General features: G+C 38.5%; 1 protein-coding gene across 8 annotated transcripts in view; it reads right to left on the bottom strand.

Annotated features, from left to right (window-relative positions):
- The window catches only part of epha7 (eph receptor A7), a 206,326-nt gene that overhangs the window by 41,300 nt on the left and 139,830 nt on the right, over window positions 1-25,196 (bottom strand). For 3 of the 8 annotated variants that reach the window (XM_017302237.2, XM_017302238.2, XM_017302239.2), the window contains 4 exons: window positions 21,452-21,576; window positions 18,909-19,077; window positions 5,467-5,611; window positions 3,606-3,661 (listed from right to left, as the gene is read on the bottom strand). In XM_017302237.2, the coding sequence (XP_017157726.2) occupies window positions 3,606-3,661; window positions 5,467-5,611; window positions 18,909-19,077; window positions 21,452-21,576 (495 nt within the window). Of the gene's footprint in view, window positions 1-3,605; window positions 3,662-5,466; window positions 5,612-8,920; window positions 9,298-9,371; window positions 9,544-18,908; window positions 19,078-21,451; window positions 21,577-25,196 lie in introns of those variants that run through there. The other 5 variants (XM_008398595.3, XM_008398594.3, XM_008398597.3 and 2 more) reach the window with 4 other exon arrangements.

Genomic DNA, 25,196 nt, shown 5'->3' with positions numbered 1-25,196 from the left:
CTGGTCCCGGTCTTTCTGCATGGAGTTTCCATGTTCTCCCTGTGCACGCATGGGTTTTCTCTGGGTACTCTGGTTTCCTCCCACAGTCCAAAAACATGACTGTCAGGTTAATTGGCCTCTCCAAATTGCCCCTAGGTGTGAGTGTGTGCATGCATGGTTGTGTGTCTCTGTGTTGCCTGGCAACTTGTCCAGGGTGTACCCCGCCTCTCGCCCGGCACACTAGCTGGAGATAGGCACCAGCAACCCTCTTGACCCCACCAAGGGACAAGGGTGCAAGAAAATGGATGGATGGATTTCTTTGGCTCTAGTGGCCTTTATTTGATAGTTAATTGACAAGAAAGGGGGTAATGAGAAAGGGGGGAAGACATGCAGCAAGGGTTGCCAAGGAATCGAACCTGCAACAGCTGCGTCAGGGACTGGGGCATGGGTGGGCAACTCCAGGCCTCGAGGGCCGGTCTCCTGCAACTTTTAGATGTTTCTCTACTTCAACACACCTGAGTCAAATAATAAGGTCATTAGCAGAACTCTGGAGAACCTGACTGCACTGAGGAGGTAATTCAGCTATTGGATCCAGGTGTGTTCTACCAGGGAGACATCTAAGAGTTGCAGGACACCGGCCCTCGAGGACCAGGATTGCCCACCCCTGGACTAAGGCCTCCATGTGTGCAATCTGTGCAGTTTGTTGCACCCCTCATCACCTTCTCATCTCCCCCTACTCCCTCCCAAAACTCCCCCCACCCACCTGCTCCCCCCAACCTTCCCCTCTTTACCCCCTCTCATCCCTTCTTCCCTCCCCCCATCCTTGAGCTCTGGGTCAGAATATTTTATTACTAAGTGGGGGTTAATCATGTTTCAAATAACGCACTACATGTTGAGAACATTTGGTTGTGATTCCTTTATGTACATTTTCTTACTTGTCTGTAAATATTATTACTGACTGTGCACAATGTGTTGACATAAAAACATCTACAAGTCTCTACTAGGAGTTGTACAGTCTGACTCCCCCTTTTTACACTAGTGGTTTGTCCCAACCAAACAGCCATTTTGCTCCTGGTTTGTTTGCAACCAGCTTCTGAATTGAATTCTCCTCTGAGCAGTTTTATGGTAAGTTTTTCAATATTACTTTGATCTTAAATGTGTTTATTAAAAAATAAGGGCATTGTTTTGTGCCTATACTAATCCTGGTTATTTTGGGACAAAACAGATATTTTTAATAATTGAGGTCATGTCTAATTTTGTATTATTTTCATCCTGCCCACCACTCCAGGCCTAAGTATGAAATCCTGCGAGATTTTGTGAGATTTGAGTTTTTAAAATAGGGCGGGGCCTATTGTTTGATCTGGGAGAGCATGTGGTGGACAAAGAAGTGAAAGGCTGGCTGCTCCAGGTGAGCTCTAAATTGTTGTGATAGTACATCACTTGTTTTTCATTTTTTTATTATGATGTGCTTAGGGACGTGCTTAGATGTGCCTCTGTTCCAGAACAACTGAGTTAGATGATTGCATGACCGTCTGCAGCCATCAAGAAGTGCAGAAGGTTGTTAATCATCCACAGATTAAATCCAGGTGAGGCAGGAAGGAAACACTTAAAACATGTAAGGCAGGTGAAACACTGAACTAAACCTGCTAATGACTGATTCAGTCTGTTGATTCTTGGATTGGTAACTGGTTAAATTGAACTGGACTATTATTACTTGTGTGGGATCTTTATCAGCATATGGACATTTTTGAATGAATTTAATAAACTTATTTCAAAATATTTGTAGTTTATTGAAGATTAAACCAGCTATTTGATGGAAGTTTATTCTGTATAAATTATAAATAATTTTTCCAACTACAGTATAAATCACCTTTTGCTCTATTCATCTGTCTCTGGTGTGTTAAATAAACCCTGATCCTCCCTGAGTTTTATCTTTAGGTTTTCTGATAAAAGCCTTTATTTTAAATATTGATTCCCTCATTTTAACATGAGTGCAGCATCATAAATCCTACACTAGACTGCAGCTTGATAGGTAAATGTAGTTGTATACGTAAACATTAAGATGAATATTAATGAACATTTAAGATAAATATTAACAGTGACTATACATGGGGAACTATATGGTTTGTATTTGTCCTCAGACCTGTAACCAGTACACTGTCTAATCTTTCAATGTCTTTCAGAACTTTTCAAATGTTTATCATATTTCTAACCGGCACCTTCCTCACTTTTATTTTTGTGTTTTTCAGCTGTTGCTCCGCAGTTTGACCAAAAGCTGACTCTTGAGGACTGCAGTAAAACTGTCAAGAAGTGACTTCATTACACACCAGAATGAGAGGAAGACATCACAAGGAATCAAAGTGACGCCAACCAGAGTCAAACTGGGGTTACCACAACTTGTACTGTTTCCCTGGTTCATACAGTACAAAGCTTAACCTCATGGACTCTGTTCTTCTGTAGACAATAGACTGTTATTCTGACAGTCAAAAAGGAGTCAAATATGTTTAAGATCTGTCCCTCTTTTCTTAAATAAAATGTTATATCAAACCTATGTTGTCATTTTTAAACTTTTGTACACAGTTTACCCATGATCTGCCAATAATATAGTGTTTAACACCAGTGAAGAAACTTTTAGTGGCATGTTATGATGTAGACCTATCAGACCTAAAAATATACATAAATCTTTAGCTTTCATTCAATATGAAATCAACCCAAATCTGCATGTAGATCCTCATTCAGATGAATGTTGAATCAACATTGATTCCTGACTGATTCAATGTAGAATCAACACAAATATGCATGTAAATTGACATACAAATGATGGTTGGATCAACATTGATATCATGTCAGATATGGTTGAAACCCTAACGTTGATTCAACATTCAAGTCACCGACCACTTTCACTGTTGTTTCAATGTCAGCGTTCAACGTTGATTCAATGTTTCTGGCTGACATTGATTTAATGTTGTTTCAATCATTCTGTGCTATCTGGGTATCCACTTCAACTTTGTGTTTTCTCACAGATTTTTATTTTTATTTTTTTATAGCAGGTGGGACTTTGCAGAAACCGAGCTGCGTTTGTCATATATTTAACAGCGGCTAGCCTGGGCTCAGCGGCATGGGCTTTACGCTTTGTGACACTCCTGACCCTCTGTTTCTAAATCAGCAGCTAGCCAATAGCGCGGATCATTATGGCTCCACTCGGAGAAGCTGTCTGCAACTGCATCTCTGGGGGCATCATTAGGGGTGGCGCATCAGTTAAAAACCTACCACGGCAAAGTATGCGCAGATGAGAAACTCTGTCACCCGTAAAACCACCAGACACATCTTGAAGAACTTCCCGTTACATCCTGGTCCACCTTTTCCTCCCTCAGCGGCAGCTGTCACAGTCTTGCGTCTGTGGTGTTCTGACTTCTTCATCTCCAGCATGGATTTAAGCCAATCAGTAGCAGAGGCTGGCTTGATAGATCCCAGCAGTGCCTCAAATCAAATGAGCTGGGATAATGGTCATGATGGGGGGTGCTAATGAGTTTTAATGTGTTCTTCCTGCTTAGTCTTGAGCAGCGTGTGTCTGTACAAACTAAACATACATTGTGTATTTTGGGCAGATGAATACAAGCACTTACACTGAAAGTAGAGCTCCTCATCCCCCTCCTGATCGGCTTTGCTGTACCCACAGTGCCTGTGGGAGGGAAGGGTGGAGAAAAAGAGAATGGTGGAATCAACATGGAGAAATTAATATCCTAAATTGCAAAAATTTTAATGCGTCAACTAATGCTTTGTAAGACAAATCTGTGAAGATACCCAGTTGAGCAGTAGGAACTGCAAAGCCAACTGCATGGATTAGGGAAAGTAGCTCAGCTACATAATCACACTGGACATGCAGTTTAAAACCAGTTTAACATGTAGTGTGTTGTTATTCTATAATCTGAAAGAACTGAAAGTCCCCCCAGCATGTGACATACAAATTTAAGAAAGCACAGTCAAACAAACCATGAGCAATAAACTTTTTCCAAATGAACAGCTTTACCCACATGTGTGCAGGGTGACATTACTGTCTCCATGGCATGATAACATACAGGAAACCAGGGCTGAGTTCTTTAAATGATTTTAGGATGAATAAAAACAAAATAGAAAACAATGCAAACTAATATCGTCACGTCGTCGCTGTAGATTGATAGCCTATGCTAAAGTTGTTTCACCATAATAGGACCTGCTGTGAATGCTAAAGCTAGTTAGCAAGGTCACCAATAAATGGTAGATTTTCCTGGAACGTTAAGTTGTTTTTTTTGCCATTAGCCCATTTATCAGCATTAGCATCTTGCTACAATGAGGTTGACTGACAGTGCAAAGAAGACCCTCCTCCTGCCTCTGGTTGTTTTTGACAAGGAGTGGTGCATTTCTTCAGACAACAATAGAAGCTCAGGGCGGAGGTGAAGAGCTCAATCTGTCTCATACTATACTGTCACGACATGGTGAAAGTTTCAGTAAATATGTAATAGACATCTTTTGTACATGCTGCAGCTTTAATGCATAGTGAAAATTTTAGTTATTGTGAACAAATATCTTCAGCTTGACTTGCACAGGCAAGTCAAGCTGAAGATATTATTCTATAATCTGAAAGAACTGAAAGTCCCCCCAGCATGTAACGTCTGTCACACACAGGTGTGTGACAGAATATGGGTATGCGATTTTTCAGATTAAATTACTAACATGTCAGTTTTTCAGTTTCTGTCAATCTCAGGATGTACTGTACCATCTGGAGAATTTGCTGCCATATTTTTGGAGTCTGCACTTCACAAAAAGTGAAATGCAGACTCCATTCACACAGCAACTTTGGTAGGTTATTTTGATCTAATGTCCTACATGCATATTTGTGTTGATTCTACATTGAATCAGTCAGGAATCAACGTTGATTCAACCATCATCTGAACGTGGATCTGGACACATATTTCTGTTTATTTTACACTGAATCAGTTACGAGCACTTTTAAACCTGAAAATAAAGAGTGATGCATTTTTGTTTTACTTTACTCCGAATCATTTATTGAACTTCATCTGAAGGTTTAGATCCAAATAGAGTCAAGAATTGCTAAAATACATCAAGGAGAAAATTCTGATGACTTCATTATGACAAGCAAGTTTGGCTGGCATTCTGTTCATGCAAGGGGGATAATGACAGTGGGCTGAGTGGTTTGTGATGATGGAAAAAAATCAGCACCGTACTTCATCATGACCTCTCCATGTCACATACTCTCACACAGGAATGCAGGGCCAAAGCTCTCTCTGTGGAGTGCTTGTCTTATAATGGCTCCACAAAAACAGCTTAAAAATTTGGTTGGTGGATGGGGAGGGGAAAATGATGCATCACAAGCCATTAGCGCAGCATGCCACAAGATGATGCGTGCACATGTGTGCATGTGTGAAGACTCCACCGTGGTGGAGGCCTGTGAGTGACTGAAAGGCTAATTGACAAGCGCAGACTCACAGGAGCGGAGAGTCAATGGGGCCCGCGAGAGCGTACCTTCTCCCGATGATGAAGCCGAACACCATGAACACCAGGATGATGGTCCCCGCCACGGCCACCACTGCTATGATGATGACGGGGTTCTGCTCGCTGGAGACAATCGCAGCTGATGAGAGGCATACACAAACAGACAGAGATGCTCAGTATGAACTTCACAATACTGAAAACTGCAATCTGCACAACAGACAGTAATTAAGTCCCAGTGAACAGCATGGAGATTGATAACCATCCCACCCCCCACTCCAACTTTCTCCCCCCTGAGAGAGAACTGGAATAAGGGCTTTTCTATTTCAGTCGTCCTCATACACACGGCTCTACTGTTTCAGAAAGTGGGCTTAATAGTCCCAGGCGGCGACGGCAATGTCCTTCATCTCAAACAAAGGCACATTCAGGTTGAATTGATTCCTATTCAGAGCTCTCATAGGTCTCTGACTGTTTGCACCGACAAACTGCTGATAACTCCAAAAAACAGCTTGAAGTAGCTTCATATAAGTCAACGCAACTTGTGTAAGAGGGGAAGCTCAGGCATTTTAAATCAAATGTATCTGAAGGAAAAATAGTGGTGGAAAAGATGTAGAGTTATGCCAGTATTTCATCAGCTGTTATATTTGGGACGGGAAGGAGAGGGGGTTCTCTACTGTTGAATTACACACCTGAGGGTTTCTATCTTCAGACTGTCACACGGAAGTCTTTAGAGCAGTGGTTCTTAACCTGGGTTCGATCGAACCCCAGGGGTTCGATGAGTCGGTCTCAGGGGTTCGGCGGAGCCTCTGCCGCGGACTTGTGTAAAGTCGTGATGACGCCCCGCTTTGCCATCGCTTGCTGCAGAGGATCACGTTACATTGCTTAGCCAATCAGAGGATCACGTTACATTGCTTAGCCAATCAGTGCTGCGGAGGAGCCCTGATTGAAGGAGCTCCACTCAGCATGGATTTGAACTTTTGTCTTTTAATTACTTCAGCAAAGTTCACAGTTTTTACCAAATTCTATAGTCTAAATCTGCTCCGTAGTCGCATCTTTTCGGGGTTGGTACTGCCTCTAGTGGTGTGGGGGTGGTAACACAGCTAATATAATTACATTACTAAATCAGAATACCGGGGGAAGGGGGTAGGGGGTTGGAATAAGAAGGGTTCGGTGAATGCGTATATGCAACTGGGGGGTTCGGTACCTCAAAAATGGTTAAGAACCACTGCTTTAGAGGCTTTGTGAGCTGGTCGCTTTCACTGGACTGCAAGTTACCTGTGCATCTGTTATATAGTGAACATTGATTTTTTAAAATCTGCACAGTCAGCATACATGAAATAAAATAACTTAATTATGAAATGATTATGTTTTTACTCAACCAGCAGCTGGCATAAAAGCACAGTTATTGCAAACACAAAGTGCCGGAATTAACTGAGATGTTTTTCCACTATATTCAACGCAAAACGCATCAAAAAATGTTATTTCTGGAAAGAATTACACAAAGATGCCTGACTTAAATATGCACAATCAATCAATCAATCAATCAATCAATCAATCAATCAATCAATCAATCAATCAATCAAGTTAATTTGCATAGTACATTTCAGCAACAACAGTTGAACAACAGTTCAGAGTGCTTTCCATCATAAAAACATAAAAATGCAGCACGGTCAACAATTGAAATATTACATTTTGGCCAAGCCATCATTATACATCAAAATATTGGTTAGTGTTTCATTTATTATGGTTCCAAAGAAACTCTAAATCATTACTAATTTCCTTAATTTTGGAGATTGGTGATTCTTCTTAAGCTGCTTTCCCCGCGACCCGATCCCGGATGAAGCAGAAGAAAATGGATGGATGGATGGATGGATGGATGGATGGATGGATGGATGGATGGTGATCAGCTGGTACTTACATGAAAAACTGATCTTATCTACTTCTGCAAAGAGATGAAAATCAGCAACTGTCCCCCTTTTGTTCTGTAGTGAAACAGCAGACTGACAGACCCATCCACCAGATCACGTTTGCAAGTGTGTAGTTACTAATAGTCATCCTACTTTTGCCAACTTACTGACTTTGTCGGTATATTAGGTGACTTTTCAGATAAAATAAATGTTGTATTGCCTAAAATCAAAATTGACATGCCAGACTTTTAAAAGATCATTTATCATCCAGAAAACTGAAATCGGTACACCCCTGCATTGAAGTCATCATTATATTACATAACATTGATTTATTTATTTTTTGCTTGAAATAGCATTCTGTAGCTTCAGTTTTTATATATGTTGAAAAGTTTGCTTTGATTCAATTACAAAGTTTTCACTAAGTTTTCTGGCATTTCGCACAGGGAAATTATTTTTTATAATTCTAACTTACGTAAAACTAGTGAGGTTTTAGTTAAGTTCAGGCTGTGTATGTCAACATCTCGTTTCATCTGTATTACCAGATGTCAATGCACTGTTACTTAGGAAAATAAATCATCTGGTGCCAAAGCGGTATGATAATTTGGTAACACTTTATTTGTGAGGGTGTGAATAAGACTGACATGGCACTGTCATAAACATGACATAACACCTGTCATGAACATAAAGAAGTCTTTATGAATGTTTATGACAGTTGTCATGAAGTGTCATTCGGTAAATAGTGACACTTATAATGCAAAGTTGCTCTAAAAGTTGCATTGAAAGTCCATTAAAAATGCCACTTTTGCATTAAATTATCATAATTTACAAAATTATGCAAAGTTGGCATTTTAAATAGACTTTTAATGTAACTTTTAGAGCAACTTTGCATTAAAAGTGTCATTATTTACCAAATGACACTTCATGACAACAGTCATAAACATTCATAAAGAGTCCTTTATGTTCATGAAAGGTGTTATGTCATGTTTATGACAGTGTCATGTCAGTCTTATTCACACCCTCACAAATAAAGTGTTACCAACATGAATATCTCTGAATATTTATGACTGTTGTCATAAAGTGTCATTTGGTAAATAATGACACTTTTAATGCAAAGTTGACATTATTCAAAATGTCTGTTATGACAAATTGACATTAACCAAGAATCATCATCTGTCATAAATATCATAAAAGTTAATTATCAAAATTGAAAATATTATGTATATTTGTGTATTATTACATTATTATGTCATTTGTTATAAATTTCTTAATTTAATTGATCCTAAGGTTTTACAGCAAGATGTCTACAAAGCACTTATGAACGTACCACATGTAAGTGGAGAAGGGAGAACAGGAATCAACATCCACCAGCTGAGTTAATAAGTTATGTGTTAGGCAACTATTGTTGTCAAATGTAAAACTGGTATTTAATCTATTTATTTATTAATAAACTTCTTGCAAACATCCACAAGCCAGAGTGTCTGGTTGTGTCATGATGGGTTTGATTCTTTTAACCCACATAAGCAGAACACAACTCTGGGGACAAGTGTAAGTTAAAGGATTTATTACAATACAAAGGACAACAGAATGTTCAGGAGTCTGGATCAGGAACTCATGAACAGGATTGCTGGATCTTTACAGGTGGGTAAACTGGACCGGGGGGAAGGTGACTCTGGTTCCGGGCTGGTGGTGTGGAGAGGGCAGAGGCTGCGTAGGAGGGTGGACAGGTGAGTGGAGGAACTTGTTCTTCTTGGATCCAGGAGGGAGCTGCCCACCGGGAGGTTTGATGAAGGTTTGTTACAGCGAGGAGGTTCTGGAAACACGGGCCGCCAATGGGTAATCTCCACGGGGTCTCGAGAGTAACAGATCAGGCTGCCAATAGTGCTGGCAGTTCAAGTAGAACAAGGCTTCACAGAGGTATAACCTGAGGAGAGGCAACACAGAGAGAATTACGCAAGGATCAGGTCGGTCAGCGGTGAGCACACTAATGATAACTACCATTACTGGCTAAAACTCTGGCACTGGGGTGGTGGCTGCTCCCTCCAGATATACTCCTCCAAACGAAGGTAAGTGGCGGAAGGTGTGCAGGTAGGGAGCCGCAGGTCACGCCCTCCAGGAACAGCCCCAGGATGCCCTCTGGTGGAGAAACTGGGAAACAACACCAACCAGCCTTCCCCAGATCCCAACAGGTTGAAGACAACCTTGAATGCTCATTAAGATACACTCATGTGCCTAAAAATATACATTAAATGATGCATTCTGAATAACAACAGTGGCAGGCTGTATGAACTTCTGCCAAAACAAATATTTGATCAGGATAATTTTGTTCAGCTCTAGTCATTATGCTACTGTGTTTCCCCGAAAGTAAGACAGTGTCTTACTTTCTTTTTATCCCCAAACCCCCACTATGTCTTACTTTCGGGGTATGTCTTATATTGTAAAGTTTTTTTCGAATTTTATGTTTTAACCATAAAATTAACATTTATTAACAAGCTGAACAGTATTGTATTACCGTATTTTAAGCAGGAGGCGGCAGTGACAAGTGCAGGGGACGGCGCAGTGACGTATGGAGAGGGGGACAGTGCGGATGTGGGCAGGAGGCGGCGCGCAGCTAGATGAGAGGGAGGCGGCAATACCCCCGTGTTTCCCCGAAAGTAAGACCTTTCGGGGTACGGCTTATTTTAGCCGACCCCCCTGAAACCCCCGATACGTCTTACAATCGGGGGTGTCTTACTATTGGGGAAACACGGTACTTGTATTAAGAAATACAATTTTAGTTTTTCAATCAGTATTTCAGAGTAACAACATACTGACCAGAACTTAAACCCTCTGTTTGAAGGACTAGTAATATTTTGTTTTATTCCAATGTACAAAGGGTTTGTTCTATAGCTATGATGGTAGTTATAAATAGTCCAGTGTGTTTCACTTCACTTGAGGTAAGACTTAGTATTAATGACTCTGTTAGTATAGCAATTGACACTGTAATAACACTTAATGACATATTCATAACTGTTGCTACTTGCTTCACTTTACTTGAGGTAAGAGTTAATATTAATGACACTGTAATGACACTCAACTGCCGGTTTCTAATATGGGTGACATGGACAACCACCCAGGGTGGCATATTATGGGGGCCATTATGAGTGCCCTCTCCCCACGACCCCAGTTGTAAAATTCCCTCCATCCCCAGCTCTTACAACGAGATTATCTGACTGTCAACAGTACCAAATTACACCCAAAATAATTGTGTGGTCACTTTTCTTTAGTGTAGCAAAATTGTGGTAATTTTCTTTCATTTATGATAGCTTGGAGGAAATAATTGATAAAGACTCCACTCACATCAGATGCAAACTGGATGACAAACTCTACACATTGTGTTAATTGCCACTGCATTTTCCTCTATTTCTCTGTAGAAATATGATACAAAATGATAAGTCTGTACTTATCATTTTGTACATGATGAGTCTGTATTTATCCTTTTGTAACCGTGGTACCAATCCTGGAAGCCGTAACATAAAACATTATCACACCAAAACCCACAACCAGAAAGGACCCCCCCTATCCTATCTCAAAAACTTCACAACAGTAGCTGGGTCCTAACTAGGACCGCCTCTGTTTATATAGAACAGTCATGGTAACAGCTGTGAAGCAGCTGACTGCAGATAGCCTACACTCTTAGAAATGGCTGTAAATTTACAGCGAAATTCCAGCAGTAACATACTTTTATTCCAAAATACGGTAGGATATTGTCAATTTGATGTCTTCTTCTGTTGTAACAATAAAGGCTGACGACTGGCAGTAAACTACCGCAAAGTAATTGTACAATACAGTTTTTTTCCTAGGCAAGACATTTTACTTGTATTTGCATCTTAGAGAACCAGCATTTAAAGACAATATTAAACGGAAAGAAAAAATACTTTCCATAATAAATCTTTTAGGGAATGAATCAAAATTTACAGAGCATAATGAAAAGTGTTGGTGTTTGTTAAAATACAATGTTAATTAAACACTTGTTTAGTCAAATTCAAAGATAGGTTTGTCAGTTTCCCTAAAGAGATGGTGTTTGATAAAGAGTTGCTCCCACAATCGCAATGTATCTGTGACGTTACGTGTTTGCCCGGGAGTCAGCAGTATGTCGTCTTGCCTGGAGCTTATCATAACAAGGTAAGTTCCCCAAAGCTATTAAAACATGCTCTTTATGTTCTCTCTTTAATGTATTTATGTAATGTTATGGTGATGTATTGTCTCAATGTTTGTAACCCCCTGACGGACATTATACCACAATGTATGCTGCGTTTATACTGTTGTGTAATCTGTATCTCAATAAAGATCTATTTAAAAAAACAACAACAAAAAAACAAGGTAAATTCCATGTTAAGATCATCATGTTTTTGATTATTTTTTATGAATGCATTAACTTTCTGTTAATGCAAGAGTATAAACTTATGCTTAACGTAAGTTTATTTGTTTGGATATCACGGTACAACTGTTCAGTACAGAGGTACTCAAGTCCAGTCCTTGAGAGCTGCCATCCTGCAACTTTCAGATGCTGGTTAGCAGGTCTGTTCAGAGCTGATCCTGGTCTGTCGGATAAAAGATGCATCGAAAAGTTGCAGGACGGTAGCTCTCGAGGACTGGACTTGAGCACTCTTGGTCTATTATTTTTGTTAGCAGCTAAAGCTAGCCAAGCTGGTGTAGCACGAGGTGTCGGGTGGTTAACTGAACATTAAAACTGTCAGAAAGGCAGTTTGAGTTAACATTATTTAGCTGCGGTTGGAGTCGTTTTCTTTAAGTTTTCGGCTATAGACGGCATACTGGGGAGAGTGGCTGTGCTAGACCGGTGGTTTGCTCTATATGATCTATAAATAATAATGATAATACATGACATATTGGCTGCCTCTTTTTTCTTCATTAGTACGTCATGTTGGTGATTGAAGCCTATTATGATGACTTCAACACATTTCTTCTGACAGGTTGGTAGAAGAAATGCTCTCCAAAATGTTTCTATAAGCTGACTAATTTCTATAATGCCTAATGTCTGATTATGTTCAAGGTAATTATTTCTGACATTTTTATGCTTTATGTTGTAGGTGGTGAAAATTGCTTTCCAGGGTAAACCGGGTGGACAAAGTATTTTGAGTGACTGTGATGGTGACACACAGACAGGTGGGTATGGTTAGTTTTGCTCACTTCTCTTTAAAATGTTTATTATCCTAATGTGTCTGCTATTCATCCTGTTGTTCCTCCAGGCTGGGAAAACCAGACATTCTTCTGTTGGTTCATGTGCTTCGTCCTACAGTGTTCGTCCTACATCCAAAGGCCACAAGAAGAATCCAAAACAGCTCAGGCCAAACTGTGTTGTCAGATATGTGCAGGTATGTGGTTATTCTAATGATCCTACTTGAGTCAATGAGAAGCACTTTCTCATTGGCTTTGTTTGCTATCTGAATGTAGGTGTGCTGCTAAATATATCTAAGAATTTTTATTATTCATCATCTTATCATTATGTCAAAGATGCAAACCAGTGTTGAAGCCTTCCTCATTGTCGTGCAACCAGGACAGCCCTTCCTCCTTGCATGTTGGTGAAAACAAGAGCAGCACCAAAGACACTTCACCATCACTGATCACAAGATCATCCAAAGTAGCTTTTGATGAACTTTGAAAGCACACTTCACCGTCAGGGCAAAGTACCATGAATTCCTCTACAACTTCTGTACATTAATCCAGCCTACAGTTTTCAACATTGATGTGACTTGCATGACAATTGAGGAGTTTAAAATCCTTGTTTTTACTTTACCTGGCAGAGTGGACATTCTTTGTTATGATGATCATTTAAATGCATATTGTATCAATAAGGGGATTTGTTTTATGTTCTTCCAGTTAAGGACTTGGTTTATTACAGTCCCTGAGGCAAGCAGTTTTCTGCATGGTCAGCATTGAAGGCCATATTGCCTTTGAGAGGGTCCAGCCAACATTCCAGTCAGGACAGTGTTGTCTATCTTCTACACCTTCAACACCCAATATCAAAACGAGGCAGCCAAGACTTTGGAGTTCATTCAACGGTAAAACCATTCCTATAATTTTTTTACAATGAGCAAAATACAATATGGTTTTAAAGGTTTAAAGCAAGTTATGATTAACATTTGGCAAAGGTGGTGATGTTTTCTCTTTACGTAATTAAAAACGGCTTTAAATATGGGCATATATATATATATATATATATATATATATATATATATATATATATATATATATATATATATATATATAGTACCGGCTGTCTTCAGAATGCCATATTATTTATATTCTCAGGAATTGATTTTGTTTTTTAGTCGCTTCATTGGGATTAACCCAGAAAGGGGCACAAAAGCCGGTCATGGGAAGATAGTATCCAAAAAGACAGGAAAGATCATTCAAAAGAAAAAGTGACATTTAATGTTCAGGTTTCCACCCTCATCAAAAACCTGATGGACTTTGAGTGGCATCTCATTCAGGTTAGTTGTTGTCCTTTTCTTTTCTTTGAAATATTTCTGTTTCCATATCATTTAGGATCTAAAGTGAATGCAGTAGTAAAACTAAATTTACAGTAAAAATACTGGAACCTACAGACACCAGTATTTGAAGGTATATTTACTTTCACCACTGTATTTTACGGTGGCCGACAGGTACAAACATCCAGCAAACACGAGAAAAATACATGCAACAAAAAAGAGATGCAAACAAAAAATGCTGAAAACAGAAGTGATCCAGACCACTAGGGGGAATCGAACAAAGAAGAGCTGTGTCCGAAATCAAGTTTGCATCCTTGGGTCCTCGACGACCGGAAGAGAGAAGCAGTAGCTTTCAGCTAGCTGCTTAGCCTCTACTTTGGTGTTATGTTGCTTAGCAACCGTAACAACGTGAATCACAGAGCCGTGAAGGACAAATACAGTTTTCTCAAACTATTGTGTTTTTAGGCTTAACTTTAATCAGTCAAACCGATTTGTTCAGGAATAAATGAAATATTTTAGTGAACTAAAATATTACAACTAGTTGTTACCTGACTTAATATCTGTGTTTCACTAACTGTCATTTACGAAAACCCAAATGAGTCAGGTGTTCTCCAGTGGAATACTAAACCTGGACCAGCTGGCAGCAGGCATGTTAATGCAGTGGGAGCAGACATCTCCAAAAACGTCGGAGAAATATTGATGAACCGATCTGAAATGTGATACATCTACATTCTCGCCTACAAACATTGCATAAATCATGTTGTGTCTTAAATTTGCTAAGCAACATAATGCCGAGGTGGAGGCTAGGCAGCTAGCTGAAGGCTGCAGCTTCTCTGCAATGCTCTCTGCCTTCGCAGGACCCCTCTTCCGTAGACCGGGTCGTTTCTCAAGCCCATGAAAGAATAAGCTTAAAAGGATGCAGACCCTGAACTCGGACACAAAGCTCTAGTGGTCTGGAACACTTATTTTCATATATATTTTTTGCATCTCTTTTTTGTTTGCGTCTTTGTTGTATTTGTTTTTCTCGTGTTTGCTGCACGTTTGCACCTGTCGACCACCGTAGTATTTTAACGATTCTATATTTTATTTCTGCTGGGATCAATATGGTTATGTGTATTTGTTATAAGTTGCATTGTGATCACTGTTATGTGTAGAGTGTTATGGGCTTCCCCTGTCTGACTCTGCTGACTCACATGTGACAGACCTGTCATGTGGGCAGGGAATCAGGGGAGCGGGAGGACCAGGACCGATGCTGATCTGACAGAACACCGGGGAGAGTTCAGTGTATGTTGGCAGTGAAGCTATTCAGCTGAGTGTAATGGTTTGTTAGAGGCGTGAGCCTCAGGAATAGCAGCTCGCTCTTATTTCTAATAAACCCTGTTGGCGGTACTAAATCTGTGGTGTGTTGGTGTCATTACAGTATTTACTTACAGTAAACCACTTAAAAAGGTAATTACAGGATTGAAAAGGTAAATGTCCAGTAAAATACTGGCATCTACAGACAGCAGGTTTTTTTTTGTCTTTTTTTTTTTACCGTTCTTTCAGAAAGAACGGTAAAAAAAAACTGCCGTCTGTAGATACTAGTATGTTTTTTATCGTTCTTTCAGAAAAACGGTAGATTACCGTTCTTTCAAAAAATGGTAAACTACTGGCAGCTAGAGACGGCAGAAGTTTACCGTTCTTTCACAGTATCTATACCGTACTTGCATTGACAGTAATCTACTGTCAGGATTAATTACGGTACAGCTACTCTGCATTTACAGTACACTTCTGGTGTCTATAGCTGCCAGTATTTGACTGTAAATTTACAGGATTATTTCTTAGAGTGCAGCTAATTAGCCAGCTATCAGCTTATCAGCTTGTTATGAGGATGTCAAAAAGGGATGATATTCTTAAAAAGCATTTGAAAACTATATGTTTATTCTCTATTTCAGCTGAACTTTATTTCAAAATTAAATACAAATAAGTAAATGGTGGATTGTTATAACATTATAACAATAAATATAGGATGCTATTTGAATATTATTTCTGAGGTAACTGAAATAATATTGTTTTAAATAAAAGCTATAAGATCATCAAGTTGTAAAATAAACAATACAGTTTGTAGAGATAAACGACCAGAAACTGTGGATTACTCCAGAGGTCAGTTATTGAACCAATTTTTAAAAATTATTTTATATATCAGTGATCTAGCTAACGTATCTATCTTCAAAGTATTCTCTTTGCAGATGACACTACTTTTTTTAATCTGGTAAAACTTTGACAAACGTGTTGGATGTGATTAAAAATAATTTGAGCAATATTAAAACATGATAGAATGTTAATAAACTATCAATGAATTTTGGAAAAGCAAATTGAGTCATATATTTTGGAATAGAGAGGTTCCTACAGAAGTACTGACTGATGCTGATGGAGTTGTGACTAAGCATGTGAGAGAGGTCAAATTCCTGGGTGTTACTCTTGATCATAATATAAACTGGAAACCACACATCAACACTTTCACTGAATGATGCATTGTTGATATTATTTTTTTCTTGAAACTACTCCATTGAATTCAAATATTTTGTTTATGTTAACATAAGGTATTTTAAATAGTAAATAAATGAAATAAATACATAAATTCGTGTTTTTTGTTTGTTTTAAATGATGCTGTGAAATAAATGCTATATCATGAGAATCCCAAAGTTTAACAACCTCGAAAATATCGATAATACAAAAGAGTTATTCATCTCAGAGCAGTTCATCTCAGACAAAGACTTTGTTAATGGAAGCAGACAAGCTGGTGGAAGATTTCATAGAACCAACCTCATTTGTATTGTTTTTTAATTATAGATCTCATAATCTGAGACATTTTGATCCTCAACATAAAAACCTCTGACGATCTCCCAAAAACACAAAGGGCACAACTAATGTAACTAATTAGATTTAAATGATTGTATTCTCCTGACACTACAGGAGCCTGTCCTTGCGCTTAGTGATTTTCCTGCAACTTGATGTCAGCATAAAGTCAAAGCAATTTGTGTTTGCTTGGCTTCAAAGTAAATTATTTCCCTAGGCTATTACTGCCAAAGCTGGAAACACACAACAAGTTGTGTGCATAGTTGAGACAGAAACACTACACTCCAGAATTATTCGCTAATATAATGTTCACATGCAGAACCAACCCTTCATCAGCTTTCAAAGAAAATAAGTTCATTAGATGTTTCCAGCAGGAAATTGGTGACACAAAATGAAAACAAATTTTAGTATGTAATAATGATAGAAAATAATTCGGAGTGGGACTTTAATTAATTTTGATTAAATAATTACATACTGTATTTTCCGCACTATAAGGCACACCGGATTATAAGGCGCACCTTCAATGAATGGCCTACTTTAAAACTTTTTTCATATATAAGGCGCACCGCATTATAAGGCACTTCAGTTTTGCAGCCAATTTGTTCCGTACTCTATTATTACACATCCACATTTGGAAAGAATTGGTCCCCGAGTACTTTATACAGTAGGCTGCCCCAGTCATTGTTTCACTCACGGTGTTGGTGCTGCGATATTGTGCCCAACTGCTTTCAGGGTAACACAGACCAACCGACACGCTGCCACCGCAGTCTCTGTCTCTCTTCCCCCGCCCCCTGGCTTTAAATGTATTATCAAACTTTATTAACAAACCAGCGTTCTGACAACTATCCCAGCATGCACCGCGCACTTCTTCTTCTACAGGGGAAAATAAAGTCGGCGGCTGCTTACCGTAGTTGCTAGACCTGTTGTGGCTCAATATTGGTCCATATGTATAACCATACATATATGTACAACCATACTTATAACCATAAGGCGCACTGTCGGCTTTTGAGGAAATTGAAGGTTTTTAGGTGCGCCTTATACGGCAGAAAATATGCTACACTTTAAAATGTTAAAAGTTTTAACACAGTAAAAAGCTTTTCTTTTACATACAAAAGTCCGGAGCTGGAACTTTTGTTGCAAGTAGGGATGAAAATTTATAAGAATCTATTGATACCAATTCCATTATTAATCTCGCTTATCGATTCCCTTATCAATTTGCATTGATAAACTCTTTTATTCAAAATATGCACCATGATGTATTTGATTTAAAACAAAATAAAGCTGACTTAAAAAATAAGAATCTCTGTTTCAAATGAGCATTTTAAACACATTACACATGCTACTGCCCCATAACCTAAATTTAACAGCTTTTATTTATTTTAATGATGATGACTTCTTGATTAAAGCTAATGAAAACATTATATTTAAGATTAGAATATTATATAGAGCCACATTTTTGCATTCGTAATGCAAAAATGTGGCTCTAATGAAAAATGTGCTCTTGGTCTAACAAACGAGCCTTATCTGAAACTATATTTAAATTTATTGAATATGACTGTAAATGTTAATATTAGATGAAAATTATTTATACAATATGACGCTAAGATTAATACAATAACAAGGACACGCAGGAGATGCTGTGCTGGAAGATCTGTGCCCTGGAGAGTCACCGCCGTTGCTAAGCAACGTATGAAATACTTTACATCTGTTCAAATCAGCTCCATGCTGTGTGGTCAACTGTTTGAGAATGTTGGAGGTATTTACTCCTTTTATTGTTTATTGTTCCAAACATGTTGCAACTGGCCCTAGAATCGTCTTTTTTGTGACATATGGGGATATTTTGGAAAGCTTCTGATGTGATGCCATCTTGGATATTTTCTAAATGTAGAATCAATCACTCAAACATTTCACACATTACAGAAATCGACAAGTGGAATTGTTAAGCAGGCAGCTTAACAATTTTAAGGAATTGACCTACTGAGAACCAGTTCTCCATCCCCATGCTGATGGTTAAATTACCTAAATAACAGATTTAAAAACAATTTAGCAGCAAAAAGGATTTCTGAATTATGCATGTTTATTTTGTTTCTATGTAGTTTTAGAATAAAATGCAATTAATTTTGATTAAATAATTACTGACTGGGCAATTAATTTGATGAAAAATTTTAATTGAGTCTCACCATTAAAAATAACACATAACACATACCACTGGCTTCTTCTTTTGTTGTTATCTCCAATCTGGGTCCAAAGGTTCCATATCCTGCCTCTGTGAAAGCCCTGATCTGGAACACATAAGCTGTGCTTGGCTTCAGGTTGTTCACTGTAGCAGAGGTGTATCTAGACCTCACTGTGGAGTAGATCCGGTCCTTCTGGTCCTGCACAAGATAAATATGGATATATTAGCAGTTACTGTTCTCAAGGTATGCCTATGTTTTTGAAAAGTTAGTTAGAGATCTTTGCTTTGAACGAGCATAGATAAATGGAGGTGATAAATGTAATTATCTGTTCCTGGTAAATATTTGAGATGACAACATTCTGAATTCTCAGATTAACATTCAAATGAGGCTTTTTGTTGGGACAGACAATTATATTGGAAGATTTAGTGTAATGCATATTTCCACAGCATTAATTCCATCAGAGACACGCCATTTTATCTGCTTGACTACTCAGTCTTTTTTTAAAAGCAATTAAAACTTTTTGTTTTTCCATTGCAGTTCCTTTGACTTTTCCTGTAGGTTCATTCCTTTTCTCCTCCTGCTTAGAAATAGCTCATTAGTTTTGTTGCAGTTACCAAAACCTTAATGCTTTCACAGTCCACTTTCACAGAAGCTCACAGGATTTAAGTTCTACTATAAAAATGATAAACTTAATGAAACAACATACCCTGTGGCATGTTTTACAAAAGCTGAAAAATACAGCTGAGTTAATGAATGGAGTGACTCAGCACATGCTCAGTATCACTCTCTTTGCTTATTCCAGAACCAGAAAGAATGTTACTTTACCTTACTATTATTATTTCATAATTAAATAAGGTTTTTAGGTACATAAACTAAGCTAGGCCCTAAAGGACGCTCCCTGCTGAAGTCAGTTCCATAGCGTATGTGTTCAGTGCTGGATATCAGCTATTGATTTTTCTTCTTGTGGAAAGTATCGAGTGCATGTGAGAAACAACAACTTTCAGATAAAAACTGGAACCTTCTGTTATAACTGCCAGATGCAGACAACTTCTGGTCTAATCAACACATTTTAACACATTGTATCAGTAAAAAGCAGTCCGATTAAAATAATAAAAACATTAGAAAATTAAAAGCTTAAACATATAAACACAAACCTGTAACAGTATTAATGAACTTTCAGTGTGTGAGCACATCCACCCAGGCTGATAAACCGATGGGACAGTAAGGCAATATAAAAATATACAGTGTTAAAAAACTTTGTTGCAAAACAAATACCATTTTGCAACAAAGAGTTTTTGGGTCTGCATGCTCAGAACATTCTATTTTGTATAAAATCTCCCTGATCATTCTGTAAAAATATCAATTTAAATATTTTCATGCAAATATTCTATTCAATTATTATTGTGTTTCATAAGTCTATGAAATAGTGTTTGTACGAACTGAAGTTTTCCAGATTTACCTTGCTAAAAGTTTAATTTGTTCTTAGCCGTATTTTAACAATCATTAATTTCAGTCTTTTGTGTTTATATAAAAGTAGAGGCGAACAATAAATTGAATCACAGTTGATATTGAAATGTTCATTTATGTAACAACATAGTCATAACAGAATGTTTGCGGTGCAAAACTTACTTACTGTACTATCTTTTGAAGATGTGATTTATTTTTTATGAATAATTTTAGATCAATAAAAAGCAATCCACATGAACAATAGATTTAAAGTGAAATTATTCCAATTTTTTGAGCAACAGCAGATCAGTTAAATGAAAATACTCTCTTTTATTATTTATGAACACCACAGAGCATCATTATTCGACCAAAATTCTTCTCTACAAGAACCAGTCCTCCTCATATAGACATAAATAAGTTTGATCAAATGTCTCTGTCAAAGCTGCATGGATTGTGTACTTTGTTGTTGAGTTCTGAGCATTTTGCCCTGCAAAAGCCCAAATGGAATGCCATGGTCTGTTAGGGGTGTTGTCGTTGTTTCCAATTTTCCACTTTTACAGTTGGGCAGAGCTCAACCACAGTACGTGACACGGGAGACTGATTCGTCAGAGAGTGTGAGAGTCTGTAGCCAGCAGGACTGGCATCACGGCTCTGCTTCTCTGCCTTTGATTTGCTGGGTGAAATTCGCTCCATTAAACCTGGTTGTAAAAAGCTGATGTGTTCAGACTTGAAACACACGGAGGGAGAGCTGAGATCTATGTGGAAGGTAAAGTGAGATAACAGTAGTAGACTGCTAATTCTAGCGCTGCTGCAGCCTAAGACAACATGTCTGTGTGCAGGGGTGTGCATGCAGGTACATGTGTGTGTGCGTGTGCGTGTGTGTGTGTGTGTGTGTATTAACACATGTGGGGGTGGTTGCGAAGGACCACAGTCTGATTAAAATCTTGAGTATCAGTCATTATTGCATTTATAAAACAAAAGATTCTTGCAGAACGTCACTCAGGGCAGCTTGCAGAGGGAATCTAAACTGATAGAGTGTAGAAATGTTGATGTAAAATGAGATATGGAGGAAAAAGTCTTTTCAAAAAGAGACAAACACACCTACATGTACTGTGCACTCACTCACTTTTTCATAGTATTTGATTTCATATTCGGTGATGACGCCGTTGGGTTGCTGCGGCTCCTGCCAGGACAGCTGGATGCTGCGCTGCTGCACATTCTCCTTGATGACCTCACTGACCTGAGAGGGAGCTGTTTGGAAAGGAACATGTCAATAAGTGGCTGGCAAACCCCCTCAGCACACACACACACACACACACACAAATTAGCCCCACAGAAGCCTTTTTATCAACTCTCGGCCCCCATGAGCCAATGAATATTCATGGAAACACCTCGAAAATGTTTACACCCTTAGGTCGAAATTTCAATTACAGAGCAAATGTTATCCCAGCCAGCGGAAAAGTCCAACATGTAAATCATAAATGACAATTCACTTAATTAATTCCAATGAAACAAGCAGACCCTTCTTCTTCTTGACGACGCAGCTCGTCAGAAAGGTCTGTACCTGGAACGTCCTGACACCAGTCTCATGTACACCAATTACCTCAGGCTCTTTGCATGACTCATTTTAAGTGTCTATCTGTCTGGATTAAGTACTATATTTAGGTTTGCTAAACTGGCACTGGGCAGTTATTTTGCTTGAAGAAATCATATGAAGTTAAAAACTGTGTTCAAGGCTAAAAACTACATTTCTGCCATGTGTATCTTCTTTAACTACCTCTGAGGATGCTGCAGTATCAACCGCTAGCTCTCCTGTAATTACTGCTCTGTTGGTGTTTTCTTTGGACACGGTCCTACAGGACCGTCTTACTGATACATGGTTCTTCTGGTGCTCTTTGGGCAACAGCAGCTAGTTTTTAACCGGTCTCCAGAACTTAAAAATTTGGGGCACAGTTTTTATTTTAAACTTTTGTCAGAGACTCTACCAAACTTTTTCTCTAGTCAGCACACATTGTCCTGTAGAAAATGAAAAGGTATTTCAGCCTCAGGAGATTTTCTTCCCTAAGCTATAAAAGTCACCTGTTGTGTAGTTGGGAGGTTCATAAATCACACAAATCTTCCTCCACCATTCCAGAACATCATTAATTATTGTTATCCTGGTTATAATCACCGTCAAGTTACAGCACTTGGCTTAAATATCCTAGAGTGGAGAAAAACATCACGCAGCATCACCCCAAGGAGAAAAAACATGTTTACCACAAATCTTTAAATAGCACAGAATTTTTTTATTTTTTTTTTACAAACAGTGTGAAATCTTGATGACTCAAGCTGCTCTTGGGGCAAAACACAAGCAGGGCTACAACACAGGACATCTTAGAAAATTTGAAAAGTGCTTTTGTGGATGGCAATAATGTTCAATAAAAAGGTCTTTCTGCACAAGGAGAAAAAAAGCCAAAGAACAGGGATGTGATGATACATTTAGGCCCGCCACGATAGAAAATTTAGTTGGATGACTAAGTGTCCTAGAGGTTATTGCAGAAAATGATAATGTTATTTAGAGACAATATTCAAGTAATGTAATTGTAATGGCATAATAATGCAAGAACACATTCTCACATATCAATAAACTTTAAATTGTAATCAACATTTAACACTGGACCTGCAAGATACTTTGAATAACCAAAATAAATAAACAAAACAACAATAAAATGAATTATGGAGTTACTATAAACAAAACAGTCTTAAAAAAAAGTCTGGTTGAGACCAAAACACCAAACTGACTTTTGTCATCCAGTTTTTTGTAGAAAGAGAGACAAAAAGAGAAAAACCATCCATCATGGAAATGAGCTTGTTTTAATTAATCATGTGATTAATTGATTTGTTGTGAGAGGCCTAGATACAGCCAGGTCACACCGAGCCATAATACATATGTTCGGCTTGTGAGTGAGTGAGTGAGTGAGTGAGTGGGTGAGTGAGATGGCTGATGGCTCTACAGATGGCTGTAGAGCCACAGGAGGCCGGATAGTGTTAAGAAAATACATTTAAAATAAGTTAGTTTTAGAATTTATCATGACTTGATTGAAATACCATAATTATAGTTTTAAAATTTATAATATATTCTGACCTATTGATCTTTATTTTACTGTAGTTAAAGCAGATTGTTTGCCAAGATCTCTGATCTGCCCTTTGTCTGTCTGGAAACAATCAGTAGGAAGTTCTAGCTTTTCACACTGATCTGTGAAAGCCATAAACCACCATGAATTCAGAGAGTCTGCTTCTACCTTATTTAACAAAAGGTGTTTGATCTTGTGAACAGATTGCAGGGACTTTTTCTAAATTTAAAAGGGCCAGAGATGCCTTCCAGTTGGTCAAGTAGAGATACGCCTTATTTGAATACATTAAAGAGGTAAACACACCTAAAGGTATAAAAGTTTGTGCACAAGGGAAACAATTCAGAAAAAGCTGATTTTAGTTTTACTTCTGCACCAGCTCTTTCTCCAAGGACGTCCTTGATATTTCTCTGTCTTCTTGTCTCAGGTAACAATGTTTGTATCTTTGTTTCTCCAGTTTCATGTTCCATCTTATACTTTCTTCTGATTGGATTAAATTCTGTTATTCTGTGACGTCAACACGCATTGTTGTGTTTTTGTCCCCACACGTGGCCATGCGAGAGAACCCGGGATCAAAAGGAAGAATCAGAGCCAAATTTTTTTGCTAAATTCAATTGTATAAAACTTCTTCCTTAACAGTAGCCAATCAGAAAGCGTGGATTCTCCTCAGTGCTTTCTGAGGGGAAATTACGGAGGGGAATCCCAAACAGCTGATACGACGCAACACGAAGTCCAGCGGACATTGGTGATGATATGTGGAAACAACATTAATGTTTATTCAACATTTTGTGCAAAGAATATAGAAGTGACAAGGGGAGGAGTTGGAACCAAATTGCTACCTCAGTTGATGAACCCGGTAACTTTTCAGCTGTTCTTCGTTAACGTGACATAAATAGGTTATAATTTTCATTCAGTCAGGACTTTACGCTGACACTAGCCACATGCATCACAGGTAGATTCTAGTAAAGCACTGATTAATGCCTGGTTTTAAAATTAGTTAACTGGACTTGTAGCCATTATTTTGTACCCATGTGGCTGGAGACCACACGGCACGACAAACCCGATCGAACCGTTATACCTGGGATTTCTCTCCGCTAATGTGTGTCTCAGGTTTTGAAAATGGGCCGACAACTCGTGTAGTGTGCCTGGACATTACACTAAGGAAATGAGGAAGGGAGGGTCAGTGGAGAGCGCCGGAGGTGGGCCTTTTTCATTCAATGTCATCAACAGAAAGAATGAAAGGCAGGGAGAGACGATAAAGCCGATAATTAAAATGAGGTTGATAGGTTTAATTTATCGCGACAGGCCTACATGTACTTGAATATAAATGTTATGAAACTTTCACAGGGTTACAGTTTTGCAAGAAAACTTTATTTTTGAAAAGCTGATGAAAGCACATCTACACTGTTGACCTTGTTAGCAAAAAAAAGAACAAATCCAGCTTAGCAGCTGATGCAGTATCAAATCATAAACTGAACAGTTAGACTGGAGGTTGGCAGTGTGTCTATATGGAGTAAACTATCAATTCTACACCATAAATCCGGAGATGTTTAAGCATGTTTACTGTGCTTTACTGAGCTCACTTCTTTGCATGATATATTCTTTGTTTAAACGTTGCACTGAGCCAGCTGCTCAGTTGTTTATTAAAGTGAGGACACAGTCTCGACCGCTGTGGTGCAGTTCATTGCGGCGCACACCTCCAGCTTATTCTTCTTCAGTCAGCAGACTGTGAATCAAAACTAGGCTACTATGAAGGACCAA

The sequence above is a fragment of the Poecilia reticulata genome, chromosome 21 (assembly GCF_904066995.2).
Source record: "Poecilia reticulata chromosome 21, P_reticulata-male-v2, whole genome shotgun sequence".
NCBI lineage: Eukaryota > Metazoa > Chordata > Actinopteri > Cyprinodontiformes > Poeciliidae > Poecilia > Poecilia reticulata.
Note: the sequence above shows the minus strand (reverse complement) of the source record. Positions and strands in the feature narration are given on the sequence as shown.